General features: G+C 57.8%; 1 protein-coding gene across 8 annotated transcripts; it reads left to right on the forward strand.

Annotated features, from left to right (window-relative positions):
- The first annotated feature begins 80 nt into the window (after window positions 1–80).
- On the forward strand, window positions 81–27,699 carry EPHA2 (EPH receptor A2). Of its 8 annotated transcripts, none has more exons than XM_022598538.3 (17): window positions 84–301; window positions 4,964–5,031; window positions 6,782–7,451; window positions 15,762–15,917; window positions 16,023–16,355; window positions 16,894–17,009; window positions 17,470–17,623; window positions 18,106–18,205; window positions 18,661–18,716; window positions 18,963–19,088; window positions 19,182–19,367; window positions 19,519–19,580; window positions 19,685–19,894; window positions 20,102–20,251; window positions 21,159–21,352; window positions 21,954–22,109; window positions 26,751–27,699. In XM_022598538.3, the coding sequence occupies exons 1-17, from the start codon at window positions 217–219 to the stop codon at window positions 26,854–26,856; spliced, it is 2,928 nt and encodes a 975-aa protein (XP_022454246.2). In that variant the 5' UTR covers window positions 84–216; the 3' UTR covers window positions 26,857–27,699. The 8 variants fall into 8 exon arrangements, 7 of the variants coding, with proteins under 7 accessions (XP_030619765.2, XP_022454246.2, XP_089756552.1 ...); XR_016388866.1 differs by lacking the exon at window positions 84–301 and adding an exon at window positions 398–1,549 and having other exon boundaries at window positions 21,159–21,284; window positions 26,751–26,866; XM_089900426.1 differs by lacking the exon at window positions 84–301 and adding an exon at window positions 398–1,549.

Consider the following 27,699-nt stretch of genomic DNA (forward strand, 5'->3'; position numbering starts at 1 on the left):
GCCAGCCCGGCCCCTTTAAAGACATTCCTGAGGGCGTGGCTTCGCTGACGTCAGCGCGGGACATGAATGAACAGGAGCCGGTTCTCACTCAACTTCCATTAAGCGCTCGGGGCAGAAGTTACGCGCAGGCGGCAGGAGGGAGCAGGACATCGAGGCCTGCGCGCGGGCGTGCGGGATCCGGGCACGGAGAACCGGGCTGAGAGCAAGGAGCGCGACATGGAGCGTCTGGCACCCCGCGCCTGCCTCGCCCTGCTGTGGGTCTGCCTGCTGGCCGCGGCTGCCGCGGCGCAGGGCAAGGAAGGTGAGTGTGCGCTCCGACGGCCACCCGGCCCGACCCAGCCGCGGCGGCCGGACCCCCGGACCCCCGCTCCTCCCAGAGCCAGGCGCGCCTGGACGCGCGCAACTTTGGAAACTGACCTGGCGCCGCCCAGTCCCGGAGTGCTGAGGTCGGGAGGACTTGCTGGCTGCGATCGGGACGAATTTGGGACTCCCCCACCCGGGGTTATAGGGGCTCCGGGGACTAAGAGGTTGGGGCCTGGGCGCGCGGGGTTCAGAGGCCGCAGAGAAGGGGACCCGGAACAATACTCAATGTTCTGTGATGACCTAAATGGAAGGAAATATAAAAAAGAGGGTATATATGAACCTATAGCCGATTCACTTTGCTGTACAGCAGAAACTAGCACATTGTAAAGCAACTGTACTCCAATAAGAATTTTAAAAAAGAAAGAAAGAAAAGGGGGACTCAGGGCGGCCACACGGTTGCAGCCAGGGTGGCGGTTTCAGGAACGCGTCCCGGCGGGGGCTCGGGGTCCCTTGGAGAATGGGCTACCTGGGGGCCTTTCCGCCGGCTCAGCTTCACGGTGAATTCGCTAACCTGCTTGCGCCGATTTTGTGGAGAAGGCGTTTCTGTGGAGGCCCCTCATTTTGAGGAGGGGTCTCTTCGACAGGCGAGGAGACAGACCCCCCTGCAGAAGCCCCAGCTCCCTGAGATTTTCTCCACGCCCCCTTATGCCTCCAGTCGGGGAGGAGAGCTTGCGGGGAGCTTCGGGCCAATCTGCCCACGCACAGCCTTCCCTCCTTCCCTCCCCGCACTCCCAGGCTCGGGGGGCAAGGCTCGGGGCCGCGAGAGCGGACAGGAAGTCCCAAAGTCAAGCGTTCTGAGCAAGGGGTGACTCAGAACGAGGAAATGCGGCAGGTGGGGGCGCGGCCGCCCAAGGTGTGGAGCCGTCACCCCAGGGTCACCAGGGAATCCGAGCGCCCGGGGGTGGGGGACTGCATCACCCACCCCCGCCCCAGCGCTCCCGCTGCCGCACTGCGCGAGGGGCCGCGGACTTTGCCCTGGGCGGGGCGGGTGGTGGATGGGGACGTTGCCCCTCGGCTAGGGTCGCAGAGAGGATGGGGGCTCTTGCCCTTGGCCGAGGACCTTCCTGTCCATCCAGCCGAGGCCGGTTTCAGTTTCCGACTGAGAAAGAGTTTTGCCCGCTCGCCGGGGCCGAGGGAGGTTTCCGCAGGCTCCACCAGGGGGAAGTGCGGAGGAAGCCCTGGCCCGGTGAGAAGTTTCCTTGAGCCTTGCCTTCCTTTTCCGCCTCCCAAACTGGGGTGGGAGGTTTTGCTGTTCCAAGTTCGGTGGCAAAGAGGCCAGAGCTGGAACTCTTGGAGGGTGGAGGCGGGGGTGGCATCCTGTCCCCGTCCCTGAATCACTCAGGGTTTCTTGTCCCAATGTGCTGGAGGAGTGGGTGGCAGGGATTTCTGTGATCCTCAATACCCGCCCCCCCCTCAGCTTTTCGTCCTTCCCCCTTCCCGGGGGATTGCGGTTGGAGAGAAGGGGAGAGACAGCTGGATTCACTACAGGCCTTTCTTGAAGGCTGCCCATGGGGGGTGGGGGGATTAGGCAGGAGGGATGCTACTGGGCGATTGTTGTGCTGCAGCCTTGTCCTTGTGCCCCTCTGCCGAGCCCTCCCCAGCCTAGAAGACTAGTGCCCCCCCATGGAACGGGGGGGGGAGGAAAAGGACAGGGGAACATTCTTCCTTAGGCTTCAAGAGTCCCTGTGAAGGACTCCCTAAGGAGGTGTGCCTGTAGTGGGGAGGGGGGGAGTGATGGCCCAGCTGCCGGGATGCTGGCTGGATGTGCTGGATCTGCCTGGGGCTGGGTTGGGGGTGCAGAGACACGAGTCCCTTCAACCCTTCAAGCGAAGCTGCTTTTCGCTTCCCTTCTCCTTCCCCGTGAGTGGAGGAGCCAGGCTGCCTTGGGAGACCCAGATGGAGCCTGTTAAATTCTCAACAGCCACTGAGTCTGTCCTCCTTTTACAAATGGGGAAACAGGGAGGCCCGAGCCCTCCCTCACTAGGGCCCTCTGTACAGGGAGGGTTAGGTCTGAGCATGTGGCTTCTTGGGCTGCCAGAGCCCAGGGCCCCTGCACCCGGGTGTGTGCTGGGTTTTTTTGAGAAGGGAGAATAGCTGGGCAGGGGTGCAGGGCTTGCTGATTTGAGGTGCAGCTGGGAGGTGGGCTGGAGAGCGCTCAGGAGGCCTGGAAAGTCCTTGGCTTCTTGATTCCGTAAGAGCCCAATGTGCTCTCTGTCCCCTTCCCTTTTTCTTCTTCATTCTTCCCCCTCCCCGCCCCCCAGTCCCCTGCCTCCCTGCTTCTTTAGCAATTAGCTGGTCTCGGTTCAGGAGGGATGGGGGGAGCAGGGAGGTGACACTAGGGGAGTGGGTGGTCGTACTGCCTTTGAGTAAAGAGCCCTGAAACAATATGGACCCAGAAGGATGACATTTATGATGGAACTTCAGACTGAGAAGGAGGTTTTCCTGCGGGTGGGAGGAGGGACGGGGGACTCCTGGATGAGCCCTGCTTAGCCCAGGCTTCTCAGTGAAGCCTTCGGGGGCCAGCCGAGGGGCTGTTGGCCCCTGCCCCTTCCAGGAGCCTCAGACCCTGGAGGCCGCTCAGGGAGAGACCGCACCTGTGCGGCAGGGTGGAGGGACCGGGGCTGGGCGCCTGTTCCTGGTGATTGGTTCTAGGGAATTTCCCCGGGAGGGGGCTCCTTCCTGTGTGAAGGCTTCTTTTCTTCTCTGATGAGCCCTGTGATATTTCTAGAGCCAGGCCTGGGTCTGGAAGGGGAGCGAGCTCTGGCAGGGGTGGTGGGGGTCCCTCCGTGCCAGGTTAACCCTTCAGAGCCTAGGAGCCATGAGCCCCCTTCCCCAGGGGCGCAGACTGCAGCTTCCCACGCCTCTAAGGAAGGGGGGTGTGCAGGACCTTGAGGGACACTCACCTTTGTCCGCCCTACACACCCAGCTGGAGCCCCCAGATTCCTTCCTGTGTAGCCAGGACATTCCATTTGCTAGTGGGGTTAGTGAGTTTTCCAAGCCTGAGCCTTGGGCATGTCCGAACAAATCCCTGCCCCTACCCACCCCCCAGCCACCCTCCCCTGTCCCCTCAGCCTTGGGGCCGGTGCCACATCGGATTTCCTCTCCCTGTCTGGGCTGTGAGGCCCTTCCTAGAGAGACTTGGCCCGGGTCAGCAGCGGTCAGGTGGCAGTGCTTCATCCCTAGGCCTGGGGGCCTCCAGCCCAGGCAAGCAGGGCAGTCTGTCCTCAGGAAAGGGTTTCTCAGACTCTCCTCAGGCCCCTCTCCCCCTCCCTCCCCATCTCTCTAAATCAGGCCCATCTCTGCCTGCCTGGGATTGCACCCTTAGAGTTATTCTTCCAGGCCTAGGCCTTGAGGAATGCACCTTCTGAGGCCATATTCCTCATGCTCCAGACTCCAAAGGAAGTAAGCACTTGGTCCCTTACCCCCTCCACCTTAGGGCTTTACTCTTGGAATCCAGGGACCTTGTATAGGGTCCATGCCTCAGTTTCTCCAATCTCGTTATCCTCCAGGGAGGGTAGCTTCTATTGGCAGCTACCTGGACCTTATTTGGAAATGGAGGAGGGGGCCATACTGGGGTCTTGGGTCTTGGCTGTAGCCCCTGAGCCTGGCAGAACCCGGGGTGGACCAGTGGGAGGTGCCCAAGCGGGGGTGGGGCTGGATCTAGGGAAGCCTCTGGCAATATGTCCTTCCCTCAGGCTCCAGATGCCTCTCTGGGGATAGTGTGGTCCTGGCACCTGGTCCCTCTGGGCCTGGAAGTCCTCTTTAAGGGTTTCCATCCCTGGTCCCCTAGGCACCCCTGGCAGGGCAGTGGCCAGGGTGTGAGGGACGGGGGCAGCGGGAGCGATTTTCCCAGGGAGGGGACCTCGCCAGCTGTGTGTATCTTTGGGTCCCTCCTAAAAGCCCCTATGGGTTCAGGGCTTTATCCTGCCTGCTCTGTGGCTTTTGTGGTGGGAAGATCGGTTTCCAGACCCCCCCACCAATCCTGCTCCCCTCCCTGGAGCTGTTCCCACCTGTGAACAGCTCTCTCCTCTTGGAGGGCCATGAGACATGTATGTACATACGTGTGCTGCATAGACACATGCTACGTGGCCTGGGTGGGGCTGAGGGTGTTTTGTGCTGTGTGTGTATGGAGGGGACGTGGCAGGAGCGGACAAGAGTGCCTCCAAGGCCCACGTGCATGTGAAGTGCTGCGGAGGGGCCCTGTTTCAGGAAGCAGATGGGGCAGCGTGGTGTCACTTAATAGCCCTGCTCGCCCCAGCTCTCTACCCAGCTGTTGTTCCCCTGCTGGGCCGAACTCTGTCCTGCTCTGCCCAGCTGGGGGCTGCTGAGGGGGCTGCGTGGGCTGGGAGACCTGAGGCCTCACCCAACCTGCTCTGTGACTTTGACTAGGTCCCATCCCTTGCCTGGAGCTCTGCTTCCCTGTTTCTGGAGAGACGGGTCTCTTGGACATGGTGACCCTGTGTGGTGGGGTCTCCCTCTGAGGGCTGAGGAAGCCTTCAAGGCTTCTTGGGATTCCTGGGGGACTCTCACCTTTTCCACCATGGCCTGACCCCTGAAGATACCCCCAAGCTCACCCAGCGCCCTCTCTCATCTCTTCCAGTCGTCCTGTTGGACTTTGCCGCAGCTAAAGGGGAACTCGGCTGGCTCACACACCCATATGGCAAAGGGGTAAGCCTTCAGGGTGCGGGTGTGGGCATGAGGAAGCTGAGACCCAGGGAGGATGGGGCCTGGCCCAGATCAAACAGCTCAGCCAGGGTTCGAACTCAGGTTCCTGCTTCTCACACCAACTGGGCAGGCTGGGGTTGGAAGGTGGGGAAGGGACCCGAGAGGTGGAAAGAGCTGGGGAGACAGCTGAAGGCCCTAGCAGAGCAGGACCCTTGGATGCCCCAGAAGGCTGATGGTCAAAAGGGACCCCCTCTCGCTCCCTTCATTCCCCTCTTGGGTGGGAAGGGGTTAAAGGGTCCCCCTGCCTTGGAGGTCCCAGCCCAGGAAGTGAGGGGTGAGGAAGAGACAGGGAATGTGGGCTCCCAGGTCCCCAAAGCCCCGGGAAACCGGATCAGGTTCCTTCCTGCTGGGCCCTCTCCCCGCTCCTCCAGCTGTTGTTTCCCTTTCCTGCTCGGGGTTGAGTTTGTTTTGCCTCCTTCCCACCCAAGTTCACTCCCTCCCCTCCCTCTGCCCTGCCCTGCTGTGACCTGGGCTGGTGGGCCAGACCCCAGGGTCCTCTCCCTGGCTTTGCCTGTGACGACTGTGTGGCCTTGGGGAGGATACTGCTGCTCTCTGGGCCTCAGTTTTCCCCTTGTTGAATTTGTTCTGGGGCCTTAGCTGGGGAGAGCGGTGTCTCCAGGGGGATAGCTGGGGACAGTTTCTATTGCTGGCCAGATCTGCGGAGTCAGGCACTTGTCTCTGGTCACCTTAGCTCCGAGGAGGCCTGGAGTTTAACTCTAGTGGATTTCCAAGATCCTGGAATGTTCAGCTGGGAGAGAGCACAGATCACCTAATGCAGCCCAGTCATTATATAGAGTGGGAAACTGAGGCCCAAGGGCATCTGAGGCCCCTGTGACACAATGCAGCCCAGGTCTTTTTCCTTGGCCCCTTCTGGTTTTTTCATTCATTTGCTCATTCATTCAACAAATACTTTGCTGAGTACCTACTCCATTTCAGGTAGGCCCTGGGGATACAGAAATGAACTAGATGCAGTCTCTGCCCTAAGGAGCTCAGAATCTCGTGTGGGAGCCAGGTTTAGTTGTCACCACTTAGGTGCTAAGGTAACAGAGACTGTGGGAGCCAGGGGGAAGCACTTGCCCCAATCTTGGCCCAACCTGGGAAGTCTTCCTGGAGGAGGCTGAGCAATGTTTTGAGGAGTGATGGGTGATTATCCATTGATTCTGACTTAACCTCTTCCCTGCCACTCACACACATCTACACAGTGAATTATAATGATAATAATAATAGGGATAATAATGATAATGATACCAGCTGCCTTGTATGACTGTCACCCACACCAGGCAATATGCTCCGCATTCGACAGACATTCTGTCATTTATCTTCACAGCAGTTCTGTGAGGTAGTTTTTGCCCCCATTGTACAATGGGGACTTTGAGGCTCAGAGAGTTTAAGTGATCTGCCTGAGGTCACATGGGACCCCCAGCCTCCACCCTCAGCTCACTGTATAGTATACGGGTTCAGCACTGCAACACTGGGGTCAGGGACACCAGGGGGTCAGATCCAGCTCAGCCACTTGTAGTGTGTGACGGTGACTTGAAGCCCTTCCTTGGGCCTCAGTTTCCTTCCCTGTAGAATGAGGACAGCAGGAACCATAGAGCAGCTTCCTGATGCCCAGCTTTGCCACCTGGGCGATGCCTCTGGGCCTCAGTTTCCCCCAGGCACCTGCCCACACTAACCTGTCGGCCCCGTGCAGTGGGACCTCATGCAGAACATCATGGACGACATGCCCATCTACATGTACTCCGTGTGCAACGTGGTGGCCAGCGACCAGGACAACTGGCTCCGCACCAACTGGGTATACCGCGGTGAGGCCGAACGCATCTTCATCGAGCTCAAGTTCACCGTGCGTGACTGCAATAGCTTCCCTGGGGGTGCCAGCTCCTGCAAGGAAACCTTCAACCTCTACTACGCCGAGTCTGACGTGGACTATGGCACCAACTTCCAGAAGCGCCAGTTCACCAAGATCGACACTATCGCGCCCGACGAGATCACGGTCAGCAGCGACTTCGAAGCACGCCACGTGAAGCTGAATGTGGAGGAACGCTCCGTGGGGCCGCTCAGCCGCAAGGGCTTCTACCTGGCCTTTCAGGACATTGGTGCCTGCGTGGCATTGCTCTCTGTCCGCGTCTATTACAAGAAGTGTCCCAAGCTGCTGAAGGGGCTGGCCCGCTTCCCCGAGACCATCGCGGGCTCCGACGCGCCCTCCCTGGCCATCGTGGATGGCACCTGCCTGGACCACGCTGTGGTGCCGCCTGGGGGTGAAGAGCCCCGCATGCACTGTGCAGTGGATGGCGAGTGGCTGGTGCTCATTGGCCAGTGCCTGTGCGAGGCAGGCTACGAGAAGGTGGAGGACGCCTGCCAGGGTGAGTGACGGTGCTGTGGTGGCAGAGAAAGGGGGTACTGGGGTGGAGGCTGTGGTCCAGGATCTGGTCTCAGCTCTGGGATGTGGGGATCTTGGTAAGGTTGTCCCTGCTCAGACATGCAGTGGCTCTGTTAGTGAAAATCTCGGAGGCTTCCTGGCCTTATGATTGGATTCACTCATTCACCGGGAATGAATACATTGAGAAACAGTATGGAGGTTACGAGTGAAGACTCTCAGAAAGAATACCTGGGTTCAAATCCCAGGTTTACATTTAGCTGTGTGACTTTAAGCCAGTTCCTTAACCTCTCTGTGCCCGGGTTTCCTCATCTGTAAAATGGAGATGAACATAGTGCCCATCTTGTAGGATTGTTATGATAATCAAATGACTTAATACTTGTAAAGTTCTTAGGTCAGCGTCTGACACATAAGCGTTTTTAAGTGTGATTGTTATTTTTGATTCATCCCACAAGTATATCTTGAGTATCTATTATATACCGGCACTGTGGGCACATAGCACAGTCCCAGGAGCTAGTACCATCTCTGTTAACTCCCTGTGACTTTAGGCAAGTCGCTTAACCTCTCTGGGTCTCAGGCTCCTCTTTTGTACATGGAGGTGAGTGAATTGAACCCAGGATTCGCATCCCCTGGCTGCACATGACAGTTACCTGGGGAGCTTTTTGAAAAATGCCTGCGTTGGGGGGATACTCAGGATCTGCCCTCCCCACCTGACCCTCCCCAGGGCCATAGACTCAGATCCTCCCATCGGGGCTTCTACTGATGACAGATTGAGCCCAGAGAGGGGGGCAATTAGATCAGACTCTCTCTGGGAACAGGGCCTGGGCATTAGTGAGCTCACACTGGGAGGCTGTGGCTTGGCCCGGCCAGGACCTGTGACAGCGGAAAGCTCTAGAGCAACGTGGATTTTTTCAATGGGTGACTTTTTCTGGAAATGGCTGTGGGGCAGGGCATTTGTGGAATGTAGGCTGACCTTTGGAAGGCCAGCTCATCCCCTCTCTCTGGGAGCTTCTTTGCTGAGATAAGCAGGGTGTTGAGAAATTGGGGGGTTAGGCCCTACAGCTATACATACCGACTGAGTGACCTTCAGTAAATCTCTCTTCATCTCTGGCCTCAGGCTTCTTGTCCGTAAGACAAGAAGTTCAACTATACTAGCAGACTGTATACTTGGTTTTTAGCCATGGATCCTGCAACCCATGAAAGGGTTTCAGGTATCGGAGGAGCCTGAAGCCCTTTCTCATGGGCTCCACTTTCCTCTTAAAACAAATCCTCAGAACCCTGCTTAACACAGTCTGCAAACCCCTGAATGAGATGTCCCCTCAGAGCCTTTCTGTGCCTGTGGTGTAGTCTCTGCTCTGGCCCTTCCCACCACCCTGTTGTCCTCCCAGCTCTCCTCTGCTCTTCAGGCGGCCCCTGCTTTAGGTGACCTCAAGTGCACACTCCCAGTTTCAGACAATGACTGGGGGTGTTGCGAGGGAGCCCAGTGGGTTGAGCAGACTCCTCCCACATGACATCCTCACACAAGAATGCAGGGGTGCGGGGTGAGGGGCAGCTGAAAACTTTCCACAGGCTGGTGATTCAGACCCTGCAGAGATAAGTGGACAGTTGAGGTTGGGGAGGGGTGTCTCTCTCCAGGAAGGGGGGCAGGCTTCCCTCCCCAGGAAGTGGGGGGTCAGGACCTCACAGGCTTTGTTTGTGAAGAGTTGAGCCACCCCAGGGTAGGGAGGACTGGTTTCCAGGAGCGAAATCTTTGACTTTGCTTGTGGGACCCTCTCCACTGCCGGCCACCTGTTGCCTTGGTTTTTCCTCCTTAGGATCCCTCTCCCAAAATTCCCTTCAACGCGGTTTAGGGACCCTCTGTGTGGTTGGGAACCCCCGGCCCGGCTACTCTTCATCCCTCCAGACCTTCCCCAGCACCCCTGACCGGGATGCCAGTGGAGATAATAACAGTAATTCCTGTAGAAAAGTGCTCTTCAAAAAAAAAAAGAAAGAAAAGAAAAGTGCTCTTCCAGGGCAGGCATGAGCTCGGCGAGTGCTTTATCTTGTTCCTGCTGAATCTGTACCACCTTTCGTGAGAGGCAGGGACTGTTATCAGCCCCACTTAACAGACAGGAAACTGAGGCTCAGAGAGGTGAAGAGACTTGCCTGGAGTCACACAGCTAAGATTTAGTTGCATCAGGATTGAATCTAGGTGATGCAGCAGCGTCCAAGCTGGAGGATGGGTCAGGAAATGGGGCGGGAAATGACCAGTTCCTTTGGAATCCCTGACTCAGCTCCTGGCCCTGGGACAGACTCTCAGGGCAGCCCCGGGATGGTGGGTCCTGGCGCAGGATGTGAGGTAGTTGAGGGGCTCTTACTGGGCATGTTAAGGGAGAAATGGAGAGAGATGCAGGGTCTGCCCGCCCCCCCCCCCACCGCCACCGCCTCACCCTTCACGGGGCCATGGACCCAGATTCTCCCATTGTGGCTTTTATTGATGACAAACCAAGCCCAGAGAGGGCGCTGGGCAGGCCAAGGTCACCCAGCACCTGGTCCAGGTTATTCCCAGCGTTTGTTTCTCCTGAGAGTTCTTTCCCCAGGAAGCTCTCAGCCCAAGAAAGAGTTAAATGGGCAACGGAAGAGAGGCACCTCCCAGGTGCTGTGCGGACAGGTGGGCACACTGCCCAGAGAGCTCTTGTGAGCTATGTCAGGAATGAGCCAGCTTCCCTCCAGCTCCCCCGCTCCCCGCCCTCCCTCCCCAGGCCTGCCTAGGGGACAGTGGAGTCACTCAGGCTGACCGTCATCTCCCCTGGGGTGGCTTTGTCTCCCTGTTTGTCTCTGCTTCCTGTGCTGGCATCGGCAGCTGAGCTGCTGGGGCCCCAGATAGTGCCTCAGCCGTGGGGACTGCCGGCCAGGTGAGCAGGTGGCCAGCGGCTTTGGCCAGAGGCTCAGCCCAGCAGCTGGGAGGCCGGAGCTGGAGGTGGGGCTGCAGGGTCAGGAATTCCCTCCTTGGAGGCTGCTGCTCCCTCCAGGGGCCCAGCCCCTCGCTCCTGCAGCTTCTCTGTCCCCCAGTTCATGGACACCTCATCCCATGCTGAGCATTTCCCAAGCGAGGTTTCCTTCTGTCTTCACAAATTACCCAGAGAACCTGAGGACTTTATCCTCATTTTATAGATGAGGAAACTGAGGCCCAGAAAGAGGAAACAGTGACCAAAAGAGCTGGGGCCTGGCATGGGGAGGGCTGTCCCCAAGTGCCCCTGGCATATATCTTTCTACCCACAAGCTGTGTGACCTTGGTGAGTCCCCTCTGGGCCTCATTCTCCCCACCTGTAAAATGGGTAGGTTGGAGCCTTGCTGACTTAGCGATCAGAGCCTACCTCCTGTGACTTTCTGCCGTGGTTCCTTTTGAGAACCTGGGTTGCTCTGGCAAGCTGCAGACTGGGTGACCTCACCATGTGTGCAAGGAGCCGGGTCCTAGTGCTGGCATCCTGAGTGGCCCAGGCCTCTCCCAGGGTCCAGAGTTGAAGGGGAGGAGCTGATTGAGGCCTTAGGCAGGGTGTCCCTGAGCCATGGCAGGGGCTGTTGGCAGTCTGGACAGGGCTGATCCCCAGGTGGGGAACTCTGTGCGCTGTGACTCTTGGGCTTGTCCCCTCCCTGGGGAGTGCCACTGGGCCTTATTTCTGTGGAGTTTCCTCTGGCCTGAATGGGGGGTTGGGGGTGGCAGCTCCCACCTCTGTGCCCTGCTCACCCTGCCCTCAGCTCACACTGGGGGCAAATTCAGACGCTGGCAGCTCCATGGGGCGGCCCCTCCCTCCCTCGCTGAGGTGAGTGAGTCCCCAGAACGGAAGGAAGGAGGCAGGGAAAGCAAACAGAAGATAAAAGGCTGGTGGTAGGGAGACAGCGGGAAGCAGAGGCTGTGCTTATCACAGCTTGGTGGAGGAATGCACACAGATAATTCCCCAGGGTGTGTGGGAAAAGGGCAAGGTGCTAGCAGCAACTGGGCCACCGGGACAACTGCTTCCATGGGGGCGACAGGGCCTGCTGGGGACTGAGAAGCTGCCGGGGTCTGGAGTTATCAGTTCCCCTCATTTGCAGGGTCAGTAACTTATAGGGTCGCCGTTTGCTGCCCGTCAGGGCACCAGACAAAGTCCAGGCTTCGCATCCTTGGGCTGAGGGGGTGCACGTGGTCATCAGCTGGGCATGGCTTGGGGAGGTGACTGGCTGCAGGGAATTGTCACTGCGACCTCTTGACCCTGTGATTGATCCTGTGACCTCGCCACCACCACCAGCCCGGGAGGTTGTTGGGCCTTGGGGGAGGGGCTCTGCCAGGGGCTGGATTTGCGTCATGCCAGAGGGTGTATGTCCCTGAGTCACACCTCATGCTGCTATCTGAGGGGCGGGCATCGGGAACTGGAAAAGCTGGGGTGCAGCCCTGGGTGCAGCCACCATGCCCCAGTTAGTTCCCCTGCTCGGAGTGGCCCTGGGCCTGCCAGGCGACCGGGGTCAGAGGAGTTTTCCACAGGTGTGTCAGAGTCAGCCTCCGGTGCCAGGCAGGTGGCGTCCCGGTGCACTGTCCCTGCAGGGTCTTCCTGGGGACTGAAACGCCGCTCATTTCTGTGGCCCTAGAGCTCGTGTTTAATGAGCACGTGGGTTTTGTCTTTACTCACATATTCATTCATCCATCCAGTCAGCAAACACTAGCTGAGCACCTACTGCATGCCAGACCCTGTGCTGGGACACGGGACACAGATAACTCTTGCTCCCCACGAGCTGCCAGTCTCATAGAGGATCCTAATATGTGCAGAAATCATTTCCAATGGGGCATGAAAGCCAGGCTGTGAATTCCCCTGGAGCAGAAACAGTGTTTATCTTGCCATGGTCTCCCAGCACCCAGCACTGTGCCAGACACGTAGGAAACGCTCAATTTTCTATTTGGTAAACATAAGATTGAGTAATAGATGCCCTAATGGTCAGAAGGGGACCAGAAATTGGGCAGTCTGGGAGGGCTGTGTAGAAGAGCTCAAGCTGGGTATTGAAGGATGCATAGGAGTTTGCTGGTTGGCGAAGGGACCATGGGTAGTTTGTGTATGTGAGTATGTTTGAGAATGTGTGAACACCAAAAGTGTGACCCCTGTCCCCACTTGCCTGCCCTGCACGCCAGGAAATCCAACCAGGCAAAGTCAGGAAGACACAGGGGCCTGCTGGTGTCAGACACATTAACTCTGGGGCCCCTGAGCACGGGCACACTCTGGCAGGGCCCCTTGAAGTTCTGTGGTTGGAGGAGGGGGCACCACATTCTCGTCAGGCAAGTACATGCCTTGTTGGTGCTGCCTCTCCACTGTAATATCTGGCACATCCGCAGCGGAAATCTCTCCAAATTCCCTCTTTCCTGCTGGCAGCAGGCGGGCCACCCGGGCTCTGGGACCAAAGAATGGAACCCGCCTCTTCCCCCACTTCCGCCTCTTGGCATAGGGCTGGGGGCTGGGGAGCAACCACGTGGTGGGGAGTGGGGACATTGTGGGTTTTGCAGGTGGCTAAAACCTTGTGGGGGCTCGTGGTCCCTCCCCAGCCTGAGAGCCTGAGCCGGGAAGATGCGGTAGTGTTCTAGGGGCCCCTGAGCACCCCTACTCCGCGGGGCCTGGACCACCTGGAGCGAGCACTTACCCAGAGTATAAGCCCCTCGGGTGGACAAGTCAGGGCATTTGGGGGAATTAAGATCCGAGGATAAACATAGCCCAGCTTTCTGAAGTCTCATTTTTACTTGATGATTTGGGGGAGGAGAGAGCTATTTTTGTATCGTAACAGATAAGTTATGAGGAGGACTGCAAAATACACGTGGATTTCTTAAATACAATAGGAGACTTGAAAGACCTCTGGGCCTTCCTTGAAGGAGGCCGTGTTGGAGGCCCCAACAAACCCCCACCCACCCCCCGGGCTTGAGTCTAGTCTTTTCTCCCCATAGGACATAAATGTGCCCAGTATGAGAAGACGTATGTTAAGAGGAGGCACAGCCCCTCGCCCCGCCCCCCAGCTGCTCTGAAATTAGTTTGGGGATTTTCTGGCTGTTGAAGCAGGTCGGACCTCCTCTCCTCTCTCTTCCGGCTTGTTTCAGAATATTGATTTCTCTTTGCTCCAAACTGAAATGTTTGTGAGAAAGGAGGGAGGTTCGAGGTCAGGCATCCTGGGTTTAGGTTTTGGGTTCGTGTCGTAGGAGCTTGTTGACCTTGGCCAAGTTCTTTTTCCTCTCTGAGCATCAGTTTCCTCACCTCCAAAGTGGGATGAATGATAACAGTGCCTAGTATAGCAGACTTATTGTGAGGACTAAATGAATGTCAAGTGCATAGCCCAGGAACTGCACACAGCGGCTGCTGGATCAGTGGTGGCTGTTTGTGACTGGGGCTCCAGGCTCTGCACAGAGCAGGAGTCGGGTCCCAGGTCCCTTCTGTCCTGGACAAGCCCCCTTCCCTACAGCATGTGCCTGAGCTCTTTCAGGGCCTGTGCTGACATTCTGAAGTGGCAGGACAGGCAGAGGAGGTGAGAGAGACTTCTGGGATGGTCCCCCTGGGGCCTCCAGCAAGCAGTCATTAACGGGAAGTCACTATCCAAGACCTTAGGAACTGGGTGTCCTTTGAGTCCTGTCCCTTGACTCCCCACCTCTCTCTGCTCGCATAGAGGACTAAAGGAGGGAGACTGCCCACAGATTTTTCTTGATAACGTAGATCTGACTGTGCCATTATTCTCTACATCAAACCTTCAATGGCTCTCACTGCCCCCAGGATAAAGTCCTTGACCTGGCATTAAAGGCCTTTCTCAATCTGGTCCCTGGAGATCACTCAGCCTTATTGCCTGCTGCTTCCCTGATTTCCGACCACAAAGGCACTCATACTTTCTGTGTCAGCCTTGCTGTTTCTCACCCCTAACTCCTCCTCCCAGTATTTCTGCCCTGCTGAACTCCTACTCAGCCTCTAAACCCCAGCTGAAATATCTCCTCTATGACTCCACAAACCTCCAGCCAAGCTTGTCTCTACCCCCTTAGCCCTTTGCCCACCCCTTATTTATTTATTTATTTTAACTTTTTATTTTATACTGGAGTATAGCCTGTTAACAATGTTGTGATAGTTTCAGGTGCACAGCAAAGCGACTCAGCCATACGTATACGTGGATCCATTCTCCCCCAGACTCCCCTCCCATCCAGGCTGCCACATAACATCGAGCAGAGTTCCCTGTGCTGTGCAGTAGGTCCTTGCTGCCCACCCCTGTATGGTGGACATTGTCACGTGCTCTAGCTCCCAGAGGTCAGGGGCTTTGTCTCATCTCGAGGTCCATGCACTGGGCTGCATGCAGAGTTGAGGATCAGTGTTTGATGAACGTGACACTGAGGCAGGAGGTATCTCAGGACCCTCTCCAGAGTAAGCTGAGGGCGGGAACGATAACTGTAGGGTTGGGTAAGAGGTCCCTGGGTGGCCCCACCCCATCTTGGCCACTTCAGCAGCTGCCCAATCCCTGGACAGCCCTGCACAGTGTCTGGGTAGCTTCCTGTCTGTGGGACCAGGAAAGGGCTTGGGGCAGGGGCAGGCAGGGGCAGGATAGGGTGGTGGGAGGAAGGAGCCTCTGGAAACAGGTGTCTGAGCTCCCCCGGCTTGGCCAGGACAGGACCTGCCACCGGGGGAGGGAGAGCTGCTTTCTGGCCGCCCTTGTGAGTGGCGGAAATGACTGGGTCCCTGAAAGCAGGTCCAGAGAAAATGCTGGGGGCCTGGCCTTTCCTGCTTCCTGGTCAGCCAGCCCCGGAACAGGAAAGCGGTCGGGTCCCAGGGCGGGGGGCGCACCTGCAGAGGTAGCATCCTGATGCCCCTGTCTAATCTGTTAGTCAGCAAACACAAATGGCGAAGAAGAAGCAGTCACTGCCCTGGGCAGCTCTCAGTCCAGGTGGGGACCTGCCAGGCTGGTCCGCACGGATTAAAGGATATCTCCAGGTGGGCAGCATGCTCTGCCCAAGGCTGAGCCAGCTGTGAGATAGGATTCTTAGGAAGCTGGAAGGTGAGATGTGGGCCTTGAATGCCAGGTTCAGGGGCATGGCGCTTCTTGCAAGAGCCACTGGGGAGGGCTGCAAAGCTTTGGAGCAGGAGGGCAAGGCACTTCCTGGGTGTCTGGCCCGAGCTAGGTGCTTACCACGCATTTTCTCATCACAAGACATTTTACCAATGACAAAATAGGCCCATAGAGGTTTAGTGACTTGCCAGGGGTCCCAGGGCCAGGGAGGGAAAAGTCGCTCGGGGTGAGAACAGGCTGAGCTGATGTCTGTCCCTGTGCCTGCCAGCCTGCTCACCGGGATTCTTCAAGTCCGAGGCATCCGAGAGCCCCTGTCTGGAGTGCCCCCCACACACCCTGCCGTCCTCCGAGGGGGCCACCGCCTGCGAGTGTGAGGAAGGCTATTTCCGGGCCCCGCAGGACCCACTTTCACTGCTCTGCACGCGTGAGTCTCACAGCGGGTCAGGGAGGGGTGACAGAGCTGGGCGTGGTGATGTTGACATGTCCAGGCCTACCTGGATCCGAGCTCTGACCTCTGCCCTCTGCACAGGCCCGCCCTCCGCCCCGCACTACCTCACGGCTGTGGGCATGGGCGCCAAAGTGGAGCTGCGCTGGACGCCCCCCCAGGACAACGGGGGCCGCGAGGACATCACCTACAGTGTCACCTGCGAGCAGTGCTGGCCCGAGTCAGGCGAGTGCGGTCCCTGCGAGGCCAGCGTGCGCTACTCGGAGCCACCGCACGGGCTGACCCGCACCACCGTGACAGTCAGCGACCTGGAGCCCCATATGAACTACACCTTCACCGTAGAGGCCCGCAATGGCGTCTCGGACCTGGTGACAGGCCGCAGCTTCCTCACTGCCAGCGTCAGCATCAACCAGACGGGTGAGGGCCCAGGGGTGGCAGCTGTGCCCTTGGGGCCCGCCCAGGTGGGGCTTCATGAGGATGGCCACTCAGGGTTCGGCTGGGTTCAGAGAGAGACAGCAGCAAGTGGTTAAAGACACAGTCCCTGTAATCACTTCCAAGCTCTGTGACTGTGGGCAGGTTACTTAACCTCTCTGAGCCCCAGTTTCCTCACCTGTAAAATGGGCGTTCTAGGGCTTTTGAGAGGATTTAATAAACTCTTGTATATAAGGCTCTTAGAACAGTGCCTGGTCCATAAAGAGGTTATAGCAAGAGTCAGATATTGTTTTGGTTTTATTATTTATGCACTCATAAGTACTCACAGGGTACCCCCGATGTGCCAGCCTGTGGTGGGGCCCAGCCTGGGACTTTGTGCTCTGGAGCTGGAAGTTGAGAATCCCAGGTCGGGATCTAAGGAGCCTGGGCTGTGGATGGGAATGCGTCTGGGTGCATCCCCACTACTCCCCTTCCCCTGTGTGGCTTTTCACACCCCTCCCCTCCCCCCCCCCGTCCTGCCCAGAGCCCCCCAAGGTGAAGCTGGAGGACCGCAGCACCACCTCGCTGAGCGTCTCTTGGAGCATTCCTCCACCGCAGCAGAGCCGCGTGTGGAAGTACGAGGTCACCTACCGCAAGAAGGTAACTCTCAAAGGGTTGGGGCTGTCCCCGCTGGGCTTCGAACAGAGGACCAGCTGGTCACATAGACGCTCACTGCACAACACAGCCATCTGTTCTGCAAATGAGGAAAGTGGGGTCTGGGGTCTTCCTGAGAGTTGCCTCTCCCAGGCCAGCCCAGCAGAGATTTGTGGGAAAGAAGACATAGTGTTCTGGAATCCCCAGAAGAGATAGTCTTGGGTGGTGGGGAGCCAGGTCTTGGGGATCAGACAGACCTGGGTTTGAGTCCTGGGTCACGCATTTGCTGGTTATGACCTGGAGTGAGTCGCTTCACTTCTCTGAGCCTCAGCTTCCTCCTCTGTAAGGTGAGCATCGAGGTTGCTAACATAGCTTGTCACCTCGCGAAGCTGGGGCTGCTCCCTGGTGGGCTAAGCTGATGGCCCTGCCCTCACTGTCTGTGCCTCCACCCGCCAAACACCCACAGGGCGACTCCAACAGCTACAACGTGCGCCGCACTGAAGGCTTCTCCGTGACCCTGGATGACCTGGCTCCGGACACCATCTACCTGGTCCAGGTGCAGGCGCTGACTCAGGAGGGCCAGGGTGCTGGCAGCAAGGTGCACGAGTTCCAGACACTGTGTGAGTCAGGGACCAGGGTGTGGGCCAGGCCAGAGTCCTGAAACAACTGGGACATCGTGGGCGGAGGGAATGGATCAAATAACTTAGAAGTGTCCCCTTCCTGGTCGGCCAGGGCCTAGGACAGTCCAGTGTGGGTCAGCCCCAAGACTGCGGAGGGGGCAGAATTGAGGGCTGGGGGTGTGGGAACCAGCTGTGTATCCAGGGCAGTGTTGTGAGAAGGAAGGATGTGGGCTGTGGCATTGGCGGGCCCAGTTCAAATCCTGCATCGTGGAGAGAGTCCCACACACCTGAGACTACCTGCTCTATTCCCTGGGGAAGCCCTCTCATTTGCCATCTGTGAAATGGGAATAAATATCCTCACGGACCGTCACTAGTAAAGGCACCTGGCAGGTGTCTTGGGGCCCTAAAGTACAACCGGGGGTATTACCATGATTTGAAGCGGGGGGGAGCTCCCTTGTCATCTGCTGGTCTCTCCCTGGCAGCCATGGAAGGATCTAGCAACATGGCAGTGATTGGTGGTTTGGCCGTTGGTGTGGTCTTGCTTCTGGTGCTGGCAGGAATTGGCTTCTTCATCCACCGCAGGTTCGTTGGAGCCTACGCCCCGGGGCTTAGGTGGGACACAGGGGCAGGAACCTCAGCTTCCTGTATGGAAACTGGGGCTGATAGGAATCTCGTCCCTGCCTCCCGGGGGCGCTGCAAAGATGTAATGATCTGTAAAGGGCTCAGCACAGCACCTGCGAGGCTCAGGGCACGGTGGTCATTATGACAGTGCGTCCGCACTTCCTCGGGACACGCGGGCAGGAAGCTCTGGGGAGCTCTAATGAGGAGAGCCTTCATTACAGCCACTTAAGGGGCCATTACGGGGTGTAGCTCCCAAGGAGTGAGCCCGGCTTGCTCACTTCCTCTCCCCCTGCCTGACTGAGCAGAGTGCTAAGCACGCCAGCCCGCAACCTGGACCAGAGTAGGGTCAGGAGGCTCCCCGGCTGGGGCAGGTCACTGACCTCCCTGCGTGTTTGGTTTCCCATGGGGTCTCTCAGGAGGAAGAGCCTGCGGACGCGCCAGTCCTCGGAAGACGTTTACTTTTCCAAGTCAGGTGAGATGCAGCGCCGCCTCCATGCCTGGCCTGCTGTCCCCACGGGCCTCCTCAGCTCTGTGGTAGAGATGGGGGCAGCCAGAGCACTCCCCGGGCGTCCTCGGGCAGCTCAGAGGGCTGAGCCAGAGGCTCCTGAGGTGCCCGGACTGTTGCCTACTCCCCCTCCCCCTCCCCCAAGGCAGCCCCTCGTAGGGACCCCTCCCCTCCCCAAACTGTCTATGACCCTGCCCTTCCTTCCCCTCCCAGAACAACTGAAGCCCCTGAAGACGTACGTGGACCCACACACATACGAGGACCCCAACCAGGCTGTGCTCAAGTTCACCACCGAGATCCATCCGTCCTGTGTCACACGGCAGAAGGTGATCGGAGCAGGTGAGGTTAAGCGCTCGCCGAGGGGCCTGGTACGGGTTGGGAGCAGCCGACGCCCGGGCTGACTGGGACGTCTCCCACATCGCCTGCCTGCAGGAGAGTTTGGGGAGGTGTACAAGGGCACGCTGAAGGTGTCGGGCAAGAAGGAGGTCCCCGTGGCCATCAAGATGCTGAAAGCCGGCTACACAGAGAAGCAGCGGGTGGACTTTCTCAGCGAGGCCAGCATCATGGGCCAGTTCGGCCACCACAACATCATCCGCCTGGAGGGCGTGGTCTCCAAATGTGAGGCTTCAGAGTGGGCGTGGGAGACCCACGTGGGGGGGGGGTTGCCCCGGGGCCTCTGGTAGGTCTCTGTTCAGAGTGTGCCCAGCCCCGCCTGGGCCTCTTCCCTCCAGCTGTGGCCATCCCCTCACACCTGTGCTCACCCCTGCAGACAAGCCCATGATGATCATCACCGAATACATGGAGAACGGGGCTCTGGACAAGTTCCTTCGGGTAAGGACGTGGGCCGGGGCGGGGCGGGATCTGTGGCTGGCGCTTAGGGGCCCTGGTGGGCGCGGGGCTGGCTGGCTGGCAGCTGAGGGCCTGTGCTCTGGCAGGAGAAGGATGGCGAGTTCAGCGTGCTGCAGCTGGTGGGCATGCTGCGGGGCATCGCGGCCGGCATGAAGTACCTGGCCAACATGAACTACGTCCACCGCGACCTGGCTGCCCGCAACATCCTCGTCAACAGCAACCTGGTCTGCAAGGTGTCTGACTTCGGCCTGTCCCGTGTGCTGGAGGACGACCCCGAGGCCACCTACACCACCAGTGTAAGGGCTGGGGCGGCTGTCACCTGGGATGGGGGCCTCAATGAGGTGAAGCAGCCCTCGCTCTGCTCCGGGGTCCTCTCCCCTGCCCACCTGGGGCGTGGGCCTCAGGAGGCAAGAACGCCTCTGGGGAGCATGGAGGAAGGGCCCTGACTGCGATCGTCCTGGGGGTGGCCTAGGGGACAATAGTGATTGGCCAGATCCCCACAGGGTGGCAAGATCCCGATCCGCTGGACGGCTCCGGAGGCCATCTCCTACCGCAAGTTCACCTCCGCCAGCGACGTGTGGAGCTATGGCATCGTCATGTGGGAAGTGATGACGTACGGCGAGCGGCCCTACTGGGAGCTGTCGAACCACGAGGTAGGCCCCCTCGCCCTGCCCAGCCCCATCCGGATCTGAACTGAAACACTTTACTCATCCTCGAGCCCCAGGGGCTGGGCAGAGAAGAGTTTTGGGGGCTAATCTTCATCTGGTACACCCCTTCATTGGTTCGTTCAGTGAATGTTTCTTGAGGGCCTTCCATGTGTCAGGCCTTGTGCTGAGCTCCAGACCCAGTCCCTGCTTACGCTCAGCAGAAGGACGAGGAAAGAAGTAGTGGGTGTGGGGGAAGTGTGTGCGTGCACGCATGTGTGTATCTGTGTGTGTGTGTGTGTGTGTGTGTGCAAGTGCCTGGTGCCTCATGCAGCCTAGAGGCCTAGAAGGCTTCCCAGAGGGGGTCACGTCTCAGCTAGGACTAAGGCACAATAAAGCAGCAGCAGCCAGGTGAGAACACAGAGGGGAAGAGTGCTCTGGCTGAAGGGAGCAGAGAGTATAGGCGCCCAGAGACCGCGGGGAGGCTGGCTGCAGGGCACACAGCATGGCTGCTGCCCGGGGTACCCTGTGAGGGAGCAGAGTGTATAGGCGCCCAGAGACCGCGGGGAGGCTGGCTGCAGGGCACACAGCATGGCTGCTGCCCGGGGTACCCTGTGAGGGAGCAGAGTGTATAGGCGCCCAGAGACCGCGGGGAGGCTGGCTGCAGGGCACACAGCATGGCTGCTGCCCAGGGTACCCTGTGAGGGAACGAAGTCAGGAGACCCTTCCTCCTCTGGAGACATCCTCTTAGCACCTGTCCTTTGTGTAGCGCTGAAGGTTGTGTGTCGTGCCTAAGGAAGGAGGCCAACCCCGCTGTTTCGGGGGCACCCCTTCTCTCCTCTAGCAGCCCCTGTGTATGGGGGAGTTTGGGGGCTGTGAAGGCACCCCTGACCATCCTGCTCGCCCCCTCCCCCAGGTGATGAAGGCCATTAATGACGGCTTCCGGCTTCCCACACCCATGGACTGCCCCTCCGCCATCTACCAGCTCATGATGCAGTGCTGGCAGCAGGAGCGCGCCCGCCGCCCCAAGTTCGCCGACATTGTGAGCATCTTGGACAAGCTCATCCGAGCCCCCGAATCCCTCAAGACCCTGGCTGACTTTGACCCCCGGTGGGTTCCATACCCTCTGTCCAGGGGGCCCCCAGTTTTACTCCTGAGCCACTTCAGCGTAATGGGCAGCCAGGGGCGGTGGGCAAGGGGCTCAGAAGTTACGCGTGGGCTTTACTTAGACTGGACCGGGTTGGCTCAGGTGGCACTAACGGAACCAATCAGCACATACAGTAAATGTGCCAGCGCGGCACTCAGTGCTTAACATGTTTTAACTCATTTAAACAACTTAGGAGTTGGGTCCTGTAGTCATCCCCCTTTTGTAGATGAGGAAACAGACGTAGGGCGATTAAGTGTCTTTGTGCTGGCAAGTGGCCAGGCTGGGACTGTGACTCTGAAAACCTGACTGTCTTAACATTTGGTTATTTTGTAGTTGCTGGTGGTGGGGTGCTCAGTAGAAGCAGAGGGGTGGCAGGAGCTATAGACGCTGACTGCTCCCGACACATCAGGCAGACTCCCGGAAGCCTACCTGACTTGGCTGCCCCGTTGTCCAGATGAGGGAACCGAGGCACAGGGCAGCTGAGCGAATTGCCGGGGTTAGGGAGCAGCATCGTGGGCTGGACCCTGCAGCCCCTCACTCGCGGGCCGGTATCTCCTGTTGCAGGGTGTCCATCCGGCTGCCCAGCACCAGCGGCTCAGAGGGTGTGCCCTTCCGCACGGTGTCCGAGTGGCTGGAATCCATCAAGATGCAGCAGTACACTGAGCACTTCCTGGCGGCCGGCTACACGGCCATCGAGAAGGTGGTGCAGATGACCAACGAGTGAGTCTGCGCTCGGCCCCGCCCGTGCCTGCCCTCTCCCGCCTCCCGCCTCCCCAGGCTGCCTCTGGCTCCACCACCCATCTGCTCTTCTCTCTACCTTCCCAACGCTCCCCTCTCTTCTCTTTCTCTCTCCTTCTCTTTTGGGGAGGGTGGCTTTGCAGGAAGGGCAGAACCAGGCTGGCAGCCAGCAATTCTGGTCACTTACTCGTGGCTCCGTCCTCTTCCTACATCTTTTTTCCACAGCGAGAAAATAATAGTAATTGTGATCATAACCGTAGCATTTATCGTGGGCTGTGCCAGCTCTGTGCCTGAGCACTTTGAATCAGCCCTCATGATAACTTGGCAGGTGGTTCCCGTCAGTAGTCCCACTGGGCACGTCAGAAACAGTACAGCCCAGGGTCCATGGCCATTTGGGGGATTCCAGCCCTGGTCAGTCAGGGTCCAGAGCTCAGGGACCATGGAGGTCATTAGTGGAGAAACTGAGGCTCAGAGAGGTTACACGGCTTACTCCAGGTCACACAGTTTGTAGCTGAGAAAAGAAAGGCTTCACTTCACAGCCATCACCTGGTTGAATTCCCTATTTGCCTTGTGAATAGGTGCTATTATTACTTCCCTATTTAAGTAGGAAAACTGAGGCTGAGAGGTTACATAGGTTGCCCGAGGTCACGCAGCCAGTTAGGGGCAGCGTTCCTCTCCAGGACGCTGAGAAGAAATGGGCAGAGCCCTTGGACTTCCCTGGCTGATGCCGGGGAGAGAGGGCACCAGGCCAGCCCATCCCAGGCACCTCTCCCTGTGTGGTTGACTCTCAGCTCTGCGGTCCAGCTTGGCAAGAAGTGGCAGTTACCCCTTACCCTGGCCCTGGGTTCTGCCTTTTGTCAGGCTGCCCTATGGGAGCTCTTCTCTCCTCCCAGCTCCAGCATCAGGGACCCTTCCCGGCATGGATTTGGCATGGACACCTCCTCCCACCCCAGGAGGGAGAAGACATTACCCTCTTAGCTTTTTGTGCTTCTAAAAATACTGTTAGTTCCCAATAGCCCAGCTTGTGTAAGGTCCAAGGTCATGGTGGGAATGAGCCTTGGGGCTGAGAGGTTTTGGGAATCACATGGGAAGGGATGACCCAGGCGTCCCACAGTTCTGGGTCACAGTTCTGGGATTTGGGCCTGTGTCTGAACATTCTCCAAGGCCTCTGAAAACTGCTCAACTGGGCTTCTGACCTGCTGCTAAAGGCCTCTCAGACTAGGCCCCAGCCTGTCCCGGGGGAAGGCTGGGATGAAAGTCAGGCAGGGACAGAGCTGACCAGAGGGCAGCACGGAAATGTGGAGAGAAGAGACGGGCCCCAGGATATATTTTGTTTCCAGCCAACTGCAGGGTCCAAAGCTTGGGCTCTGCAGTCACACCTGGGTTCGAGCCCACACTGGCCACTCCCTAGCCGGTGGTTTTGGTCAAATTAGGCTCCATCTTTGAACCTTGGTTTCTGTTTCCCCATTGTGGGGATTGCATGGGTGCAATACAGATGATATGCCTGGTACGCAGTGAGGGCTTAACCCATGTCACTCTTCCCCTTTCCTCCATGCCCTTGCTTTCCACCCATAGCCTGCAGGCAAATACCAGGGTTCCTCGGCTCCCTCCTCTAACCTGGGAACCTGGAACGGCCCCCTTTGCCCCTCCAGGAGCTCCCACTGAGGACAGTACAGTTTCTCTTCTGGGTGAGCAGAGCTGAGGGCACGGAGAAGTGCATACAGGAAACACATGTTCGTAGAAGCTTCCCGAAATAGCCCGGGGTGCTCCTCGGCCAATTCCTTTCCCACGAGCAGGAAGGAGCAGGGACGGGGCTGTCTTGGATCGGTGGAGGGTGTGTGTGCTGTGTTTTGAAAAGGCCTGCATAAAGGCAGGAAGTCATTCCACGCTGCTTCTCCTCCCATCAGCTCCACTGGTGCTCAGATCTGGGGCCTGTGTGACTCACATCACTGCCTCCTTCAGTACTTCAATTAAATGAAAGAAAGGGGGGTCTCAAAGTGCTCTTTCACCCCGAAAGCTCTGTCTACACATGCTGTGGATCCCAGTGCGAGGCTCTGAGCCGCTCTCAGAATTCAGCCCTTCTGGGATGGGGTCTGGATTTCGCCTTCAATGCCCTTACCCCCGCCTTTGCCTCCCTGCTTCCTTTGGCCCCTCCCAGGGGGCTGGCCGCTCGGTTCCCTGTGGTCCCACAGTGGCCACCTTTTCTCGTCTTGAGCATTCACCGTGTTATTTTGGACTCACTTGAGTTTCTAGCTGGAGTAGTGAGTGGTTCTAAATGTGTTTCGAGGAGCTAATGAAAGCAGTGGATGTTACACCCCAGAAAAATACCCAGTCCAACAAAAGGCCCATCCAGTGTGTGAGGCTGTGGCTACAGCGTCCCGAGAAGGCGTGGGGACACTGGCTGATGGGTCTTCTGGTCTCCGAGTGCCCTCAGCACAGGCGTGGCGCTGATGGGATGTTTGCTGAGAGGATGAAAGATCAGGCCACCTCTCCCTCCACTCTCCTTGCACCAAGGGCCAGAGCACAGTCGGTGCTCACCGGGGAGATTGTGGCCTTTGAATTCCCTGCGGCCGGGGCTGGCCTTGCGAGTGCTCAGGAAGAAGGTGGCCTCAGTCATGTGCTTCCCCACCCCTGTGATGGGAGTTGATCCAAGGAAGTGACTGCCTTGGATCTCAGAGTGGGGAACTGAGGCTGGGGCAGGAACAGACTTGCAAGAGGCCGCAGGCATTGGCCGGTCTGGGAGCCTCATCCTGTGTGTGTCCCTGTTTATAGTTAGGAAGTGAGGCAGGGAAGGTTTGGGGGGCTTTGTGTTGGAAGAGACTGGGGCTGGGGCAGGTGGCTTAGAAGCATCTAATCAGAGCCTCCTATTTTACGTATAAAGAAACTGTGGCCCAAAGACAGGACAGGACCCACCCGAGGCTCTGGTGGAATCCAGGACTAGAATTCGGCCTCCTGCCTCCCAGCCCAGGACTCCTCCTCCTACATGGACCTCAGAAGCACCCTCAGCTCCCGCCCTGTCAGGTTAACTTCACCAACCTGGGAGAGGGGCCCCAGGCAGCCTGGGCAATGGCTCAGTCGCCACTAAAGCATTCATTCAATCATTCATTCATTCGGCAGACACTCCTTGAGGGCCTACTGTTTACCAGGCCTATCCTGGACCTTGGGAGGGGCTGGGAGTGAGGGGATGCGCCTGGGGCACTAGGCCCTACCGTTGCTCTGCTATAGCTAACATAACCCACTGGTCCTTAAACCATACATCAGGGTCTTTGGGATCTGATCAAATGCAGACTCCCTGCCCCGCCTTCAGAACTTCAAAGTCAGTGAGTCTGGAGTTGGGCCCAGGATCCTGCCTTTTCAGTAAGTGCCTCCTTCCCTGCTGGTCCGAATACGTATCTGGGAGCCACACTTAGACACCTACAGGTATGGGGAAAACAGTGCTTCTTTTCCAACACCCTCAACTGTATAGGTTAGAAATGGCGCTGTAGTGTTGGGTTAGGAAGCTCTCCCAGATGTCTGACTCCTGGCCTTCCTGCTTCAGTCCCTGAGCCGCCCTCCCACACACCTGAAAGTCATGTCTCCGGAACTGCAAATAGGAGCTTGCACCATATAGTTAGCTCCCTTTAGTTAGAGCCAGGAGAGGGCCCATAAAAACCTGGGTGTTTTCATGGGTTTGGGCTGGTGGACGAGGATGGTGAAGGAGGAAACTCCCAGAGTAAGCAGTAAGGTCCGCTCCAGGGCTCTTGGAGTGTAAGTGGTTTTACAAGGGGATGGAGGGGCATGGAAAGGAGGGGGAGGGAAGGGCTATGGGCTCCTGGGCGCGTCTTTCTATCTGGTACTAATGCCACCTTACCCCTCTGCCACTAGTATCCGGGATCTCCCACTCTCCAGTTAGGCACTGTTATCCCATTTTACAGGTGAGGAAATTGAGGTCCCTAAAGGGAAAACCCCTACCTCAGGGTAACCTAGTCACTGGATCTGGTCACCTGAAAGGCCCTCCCATTAAAGACCAGCAGAACTTTAACCTCTGATGGTCCCTCAGCAAGGATCTCCTGAGTCCTTCCTCCGTTATGAGAACTTGGAGGGAGTGGAGGTGAAATAAGGCGATGGCTGTGACGAGACCTTGGGCAGAGAGCTTTGAGCGACACCCCCAGAGGGTCCCTGGCATCTGGTGATGGCATCAGTGCTGCCTGGGGAGGAGCCTTACCTGGGGACAGACCCCAGGGTGGGGGAGGGAAGCCTTTGTTCACAGCTGGCTTGATTCAGCTCCTCCACCTCTTAGCCTGCGTCACTTTGGGCAAATCACTTCACCTCTTTGAGCCTCAGTTTTCTAGTCTGCAAAATGGGGGCAAAAACAGCACCTACCATAGATTTTGTGCAGATTTGATTTAAAAAAAAAAACAAAGCTGCTTGCATTCAGCGCTTCAATCATTTTCTGAATTTTGTCGGTGTCGGCAGGCTTTCCGGATATGCATCCACTCATCAGACCTCTGCCTTACGAGCTCTGCCCCCCAGGCACCCAAGGCCCCCTCCCTGCTCCCTCTTCTCTCCCCTCACCTCCCTGCCATGGCTGCCCACCTTTCCAGAGCAGGCCCCTCACTCTCCCTCTCTCCCTCCCCCGCACAGCGACATCAAGAGGATCGGGGTGCGGCTGCCCGGCCACCAGAAGCGCATTGCCTACAGCCTGCTGGGCCTCAAGGACCAGGTGAACACAGTGGGGATCCCCATCTGAGCCCTGACAGACCTCGTGACCCCCTCAGCTAAGAATACTTGAAGAAACAGACTGGCTTTCCTGCCAGCTCCATGCTGGGCCACCAGGGACCTTATTTATTTCTAGTCCTTCTTTATTGATGCCACCCTGAGGGCTCTGCTGGGGGGTCTTGGATGATACCTTGGCCTGAGCTGAGGAGATGCTCAGGGACCTTGGGCAGGGGGGCCTCTTCACCTACAAAGGACAGACAGCCAAGCACTTAGCAGTCACCATCGTTCGTGTTCCCAGCATCCCCTGGGGCAGGAGCCCCGCCAAGGCCTTTGGACACACACGTGGGACATTGCTAAACTGACCTCCCCTTCGCCGTCTCAGGAGGTGGGGCGGTCAGCCTGCAGCAGTCACAGGAGCAGGGTACCTCACGAGAAGAGGACAAACAGCAGAGTCAGCTGGGCAAGACCCACAGCCGTTCTCCCGTCCCTCTAGTGCCTTCCTCAGCCCCCCAGGCCCCCTCCTCAGCCCCCACGGGCCAAACACTTGCTTCCTCGGGGCCCTCACAGGATGCCTGGTTGTGTGGAGGGTTTTTTTTTTTTAAATATATATTTTGTACTTTGTGGAGAGAATGTGTGTGTGACAGGGGCCCGGCTAGGACTGGGGGCAGACAACGGCCTGCGTCAGACATTCCCAGGCTGGGGGCTGGCCCATCCGGCCTCTCACCCCTTTAGACAACATTTTCTACTCTGTCAGTATTAACGATTTTGTTCTGGTGCGTATTTTTCTTCGAACCTTAATTTATTATTATTTTTTATATTTATTGCTAGGAAATGACTTATTTCTGCTCTGAAATAAAGTTGCAGACTGTTCAAA

This window comes from Delphinapterus leucas, chromosome 1 (assembly GCF_059928025.1).
Source record: "Delphinapterus leucas isolate spDelLeu-1000000601 "Yukka" chromosome 1, BTC_Dleu_Yukka2, whole genome shotgun sequence".
Classification (NCBI taxonomy): Eukaryota; Metazoa; Chordata; class Mammalia; order Artiodactyla; family Monodontidae; genus Delphinapterus; species Delphinapterus leucas.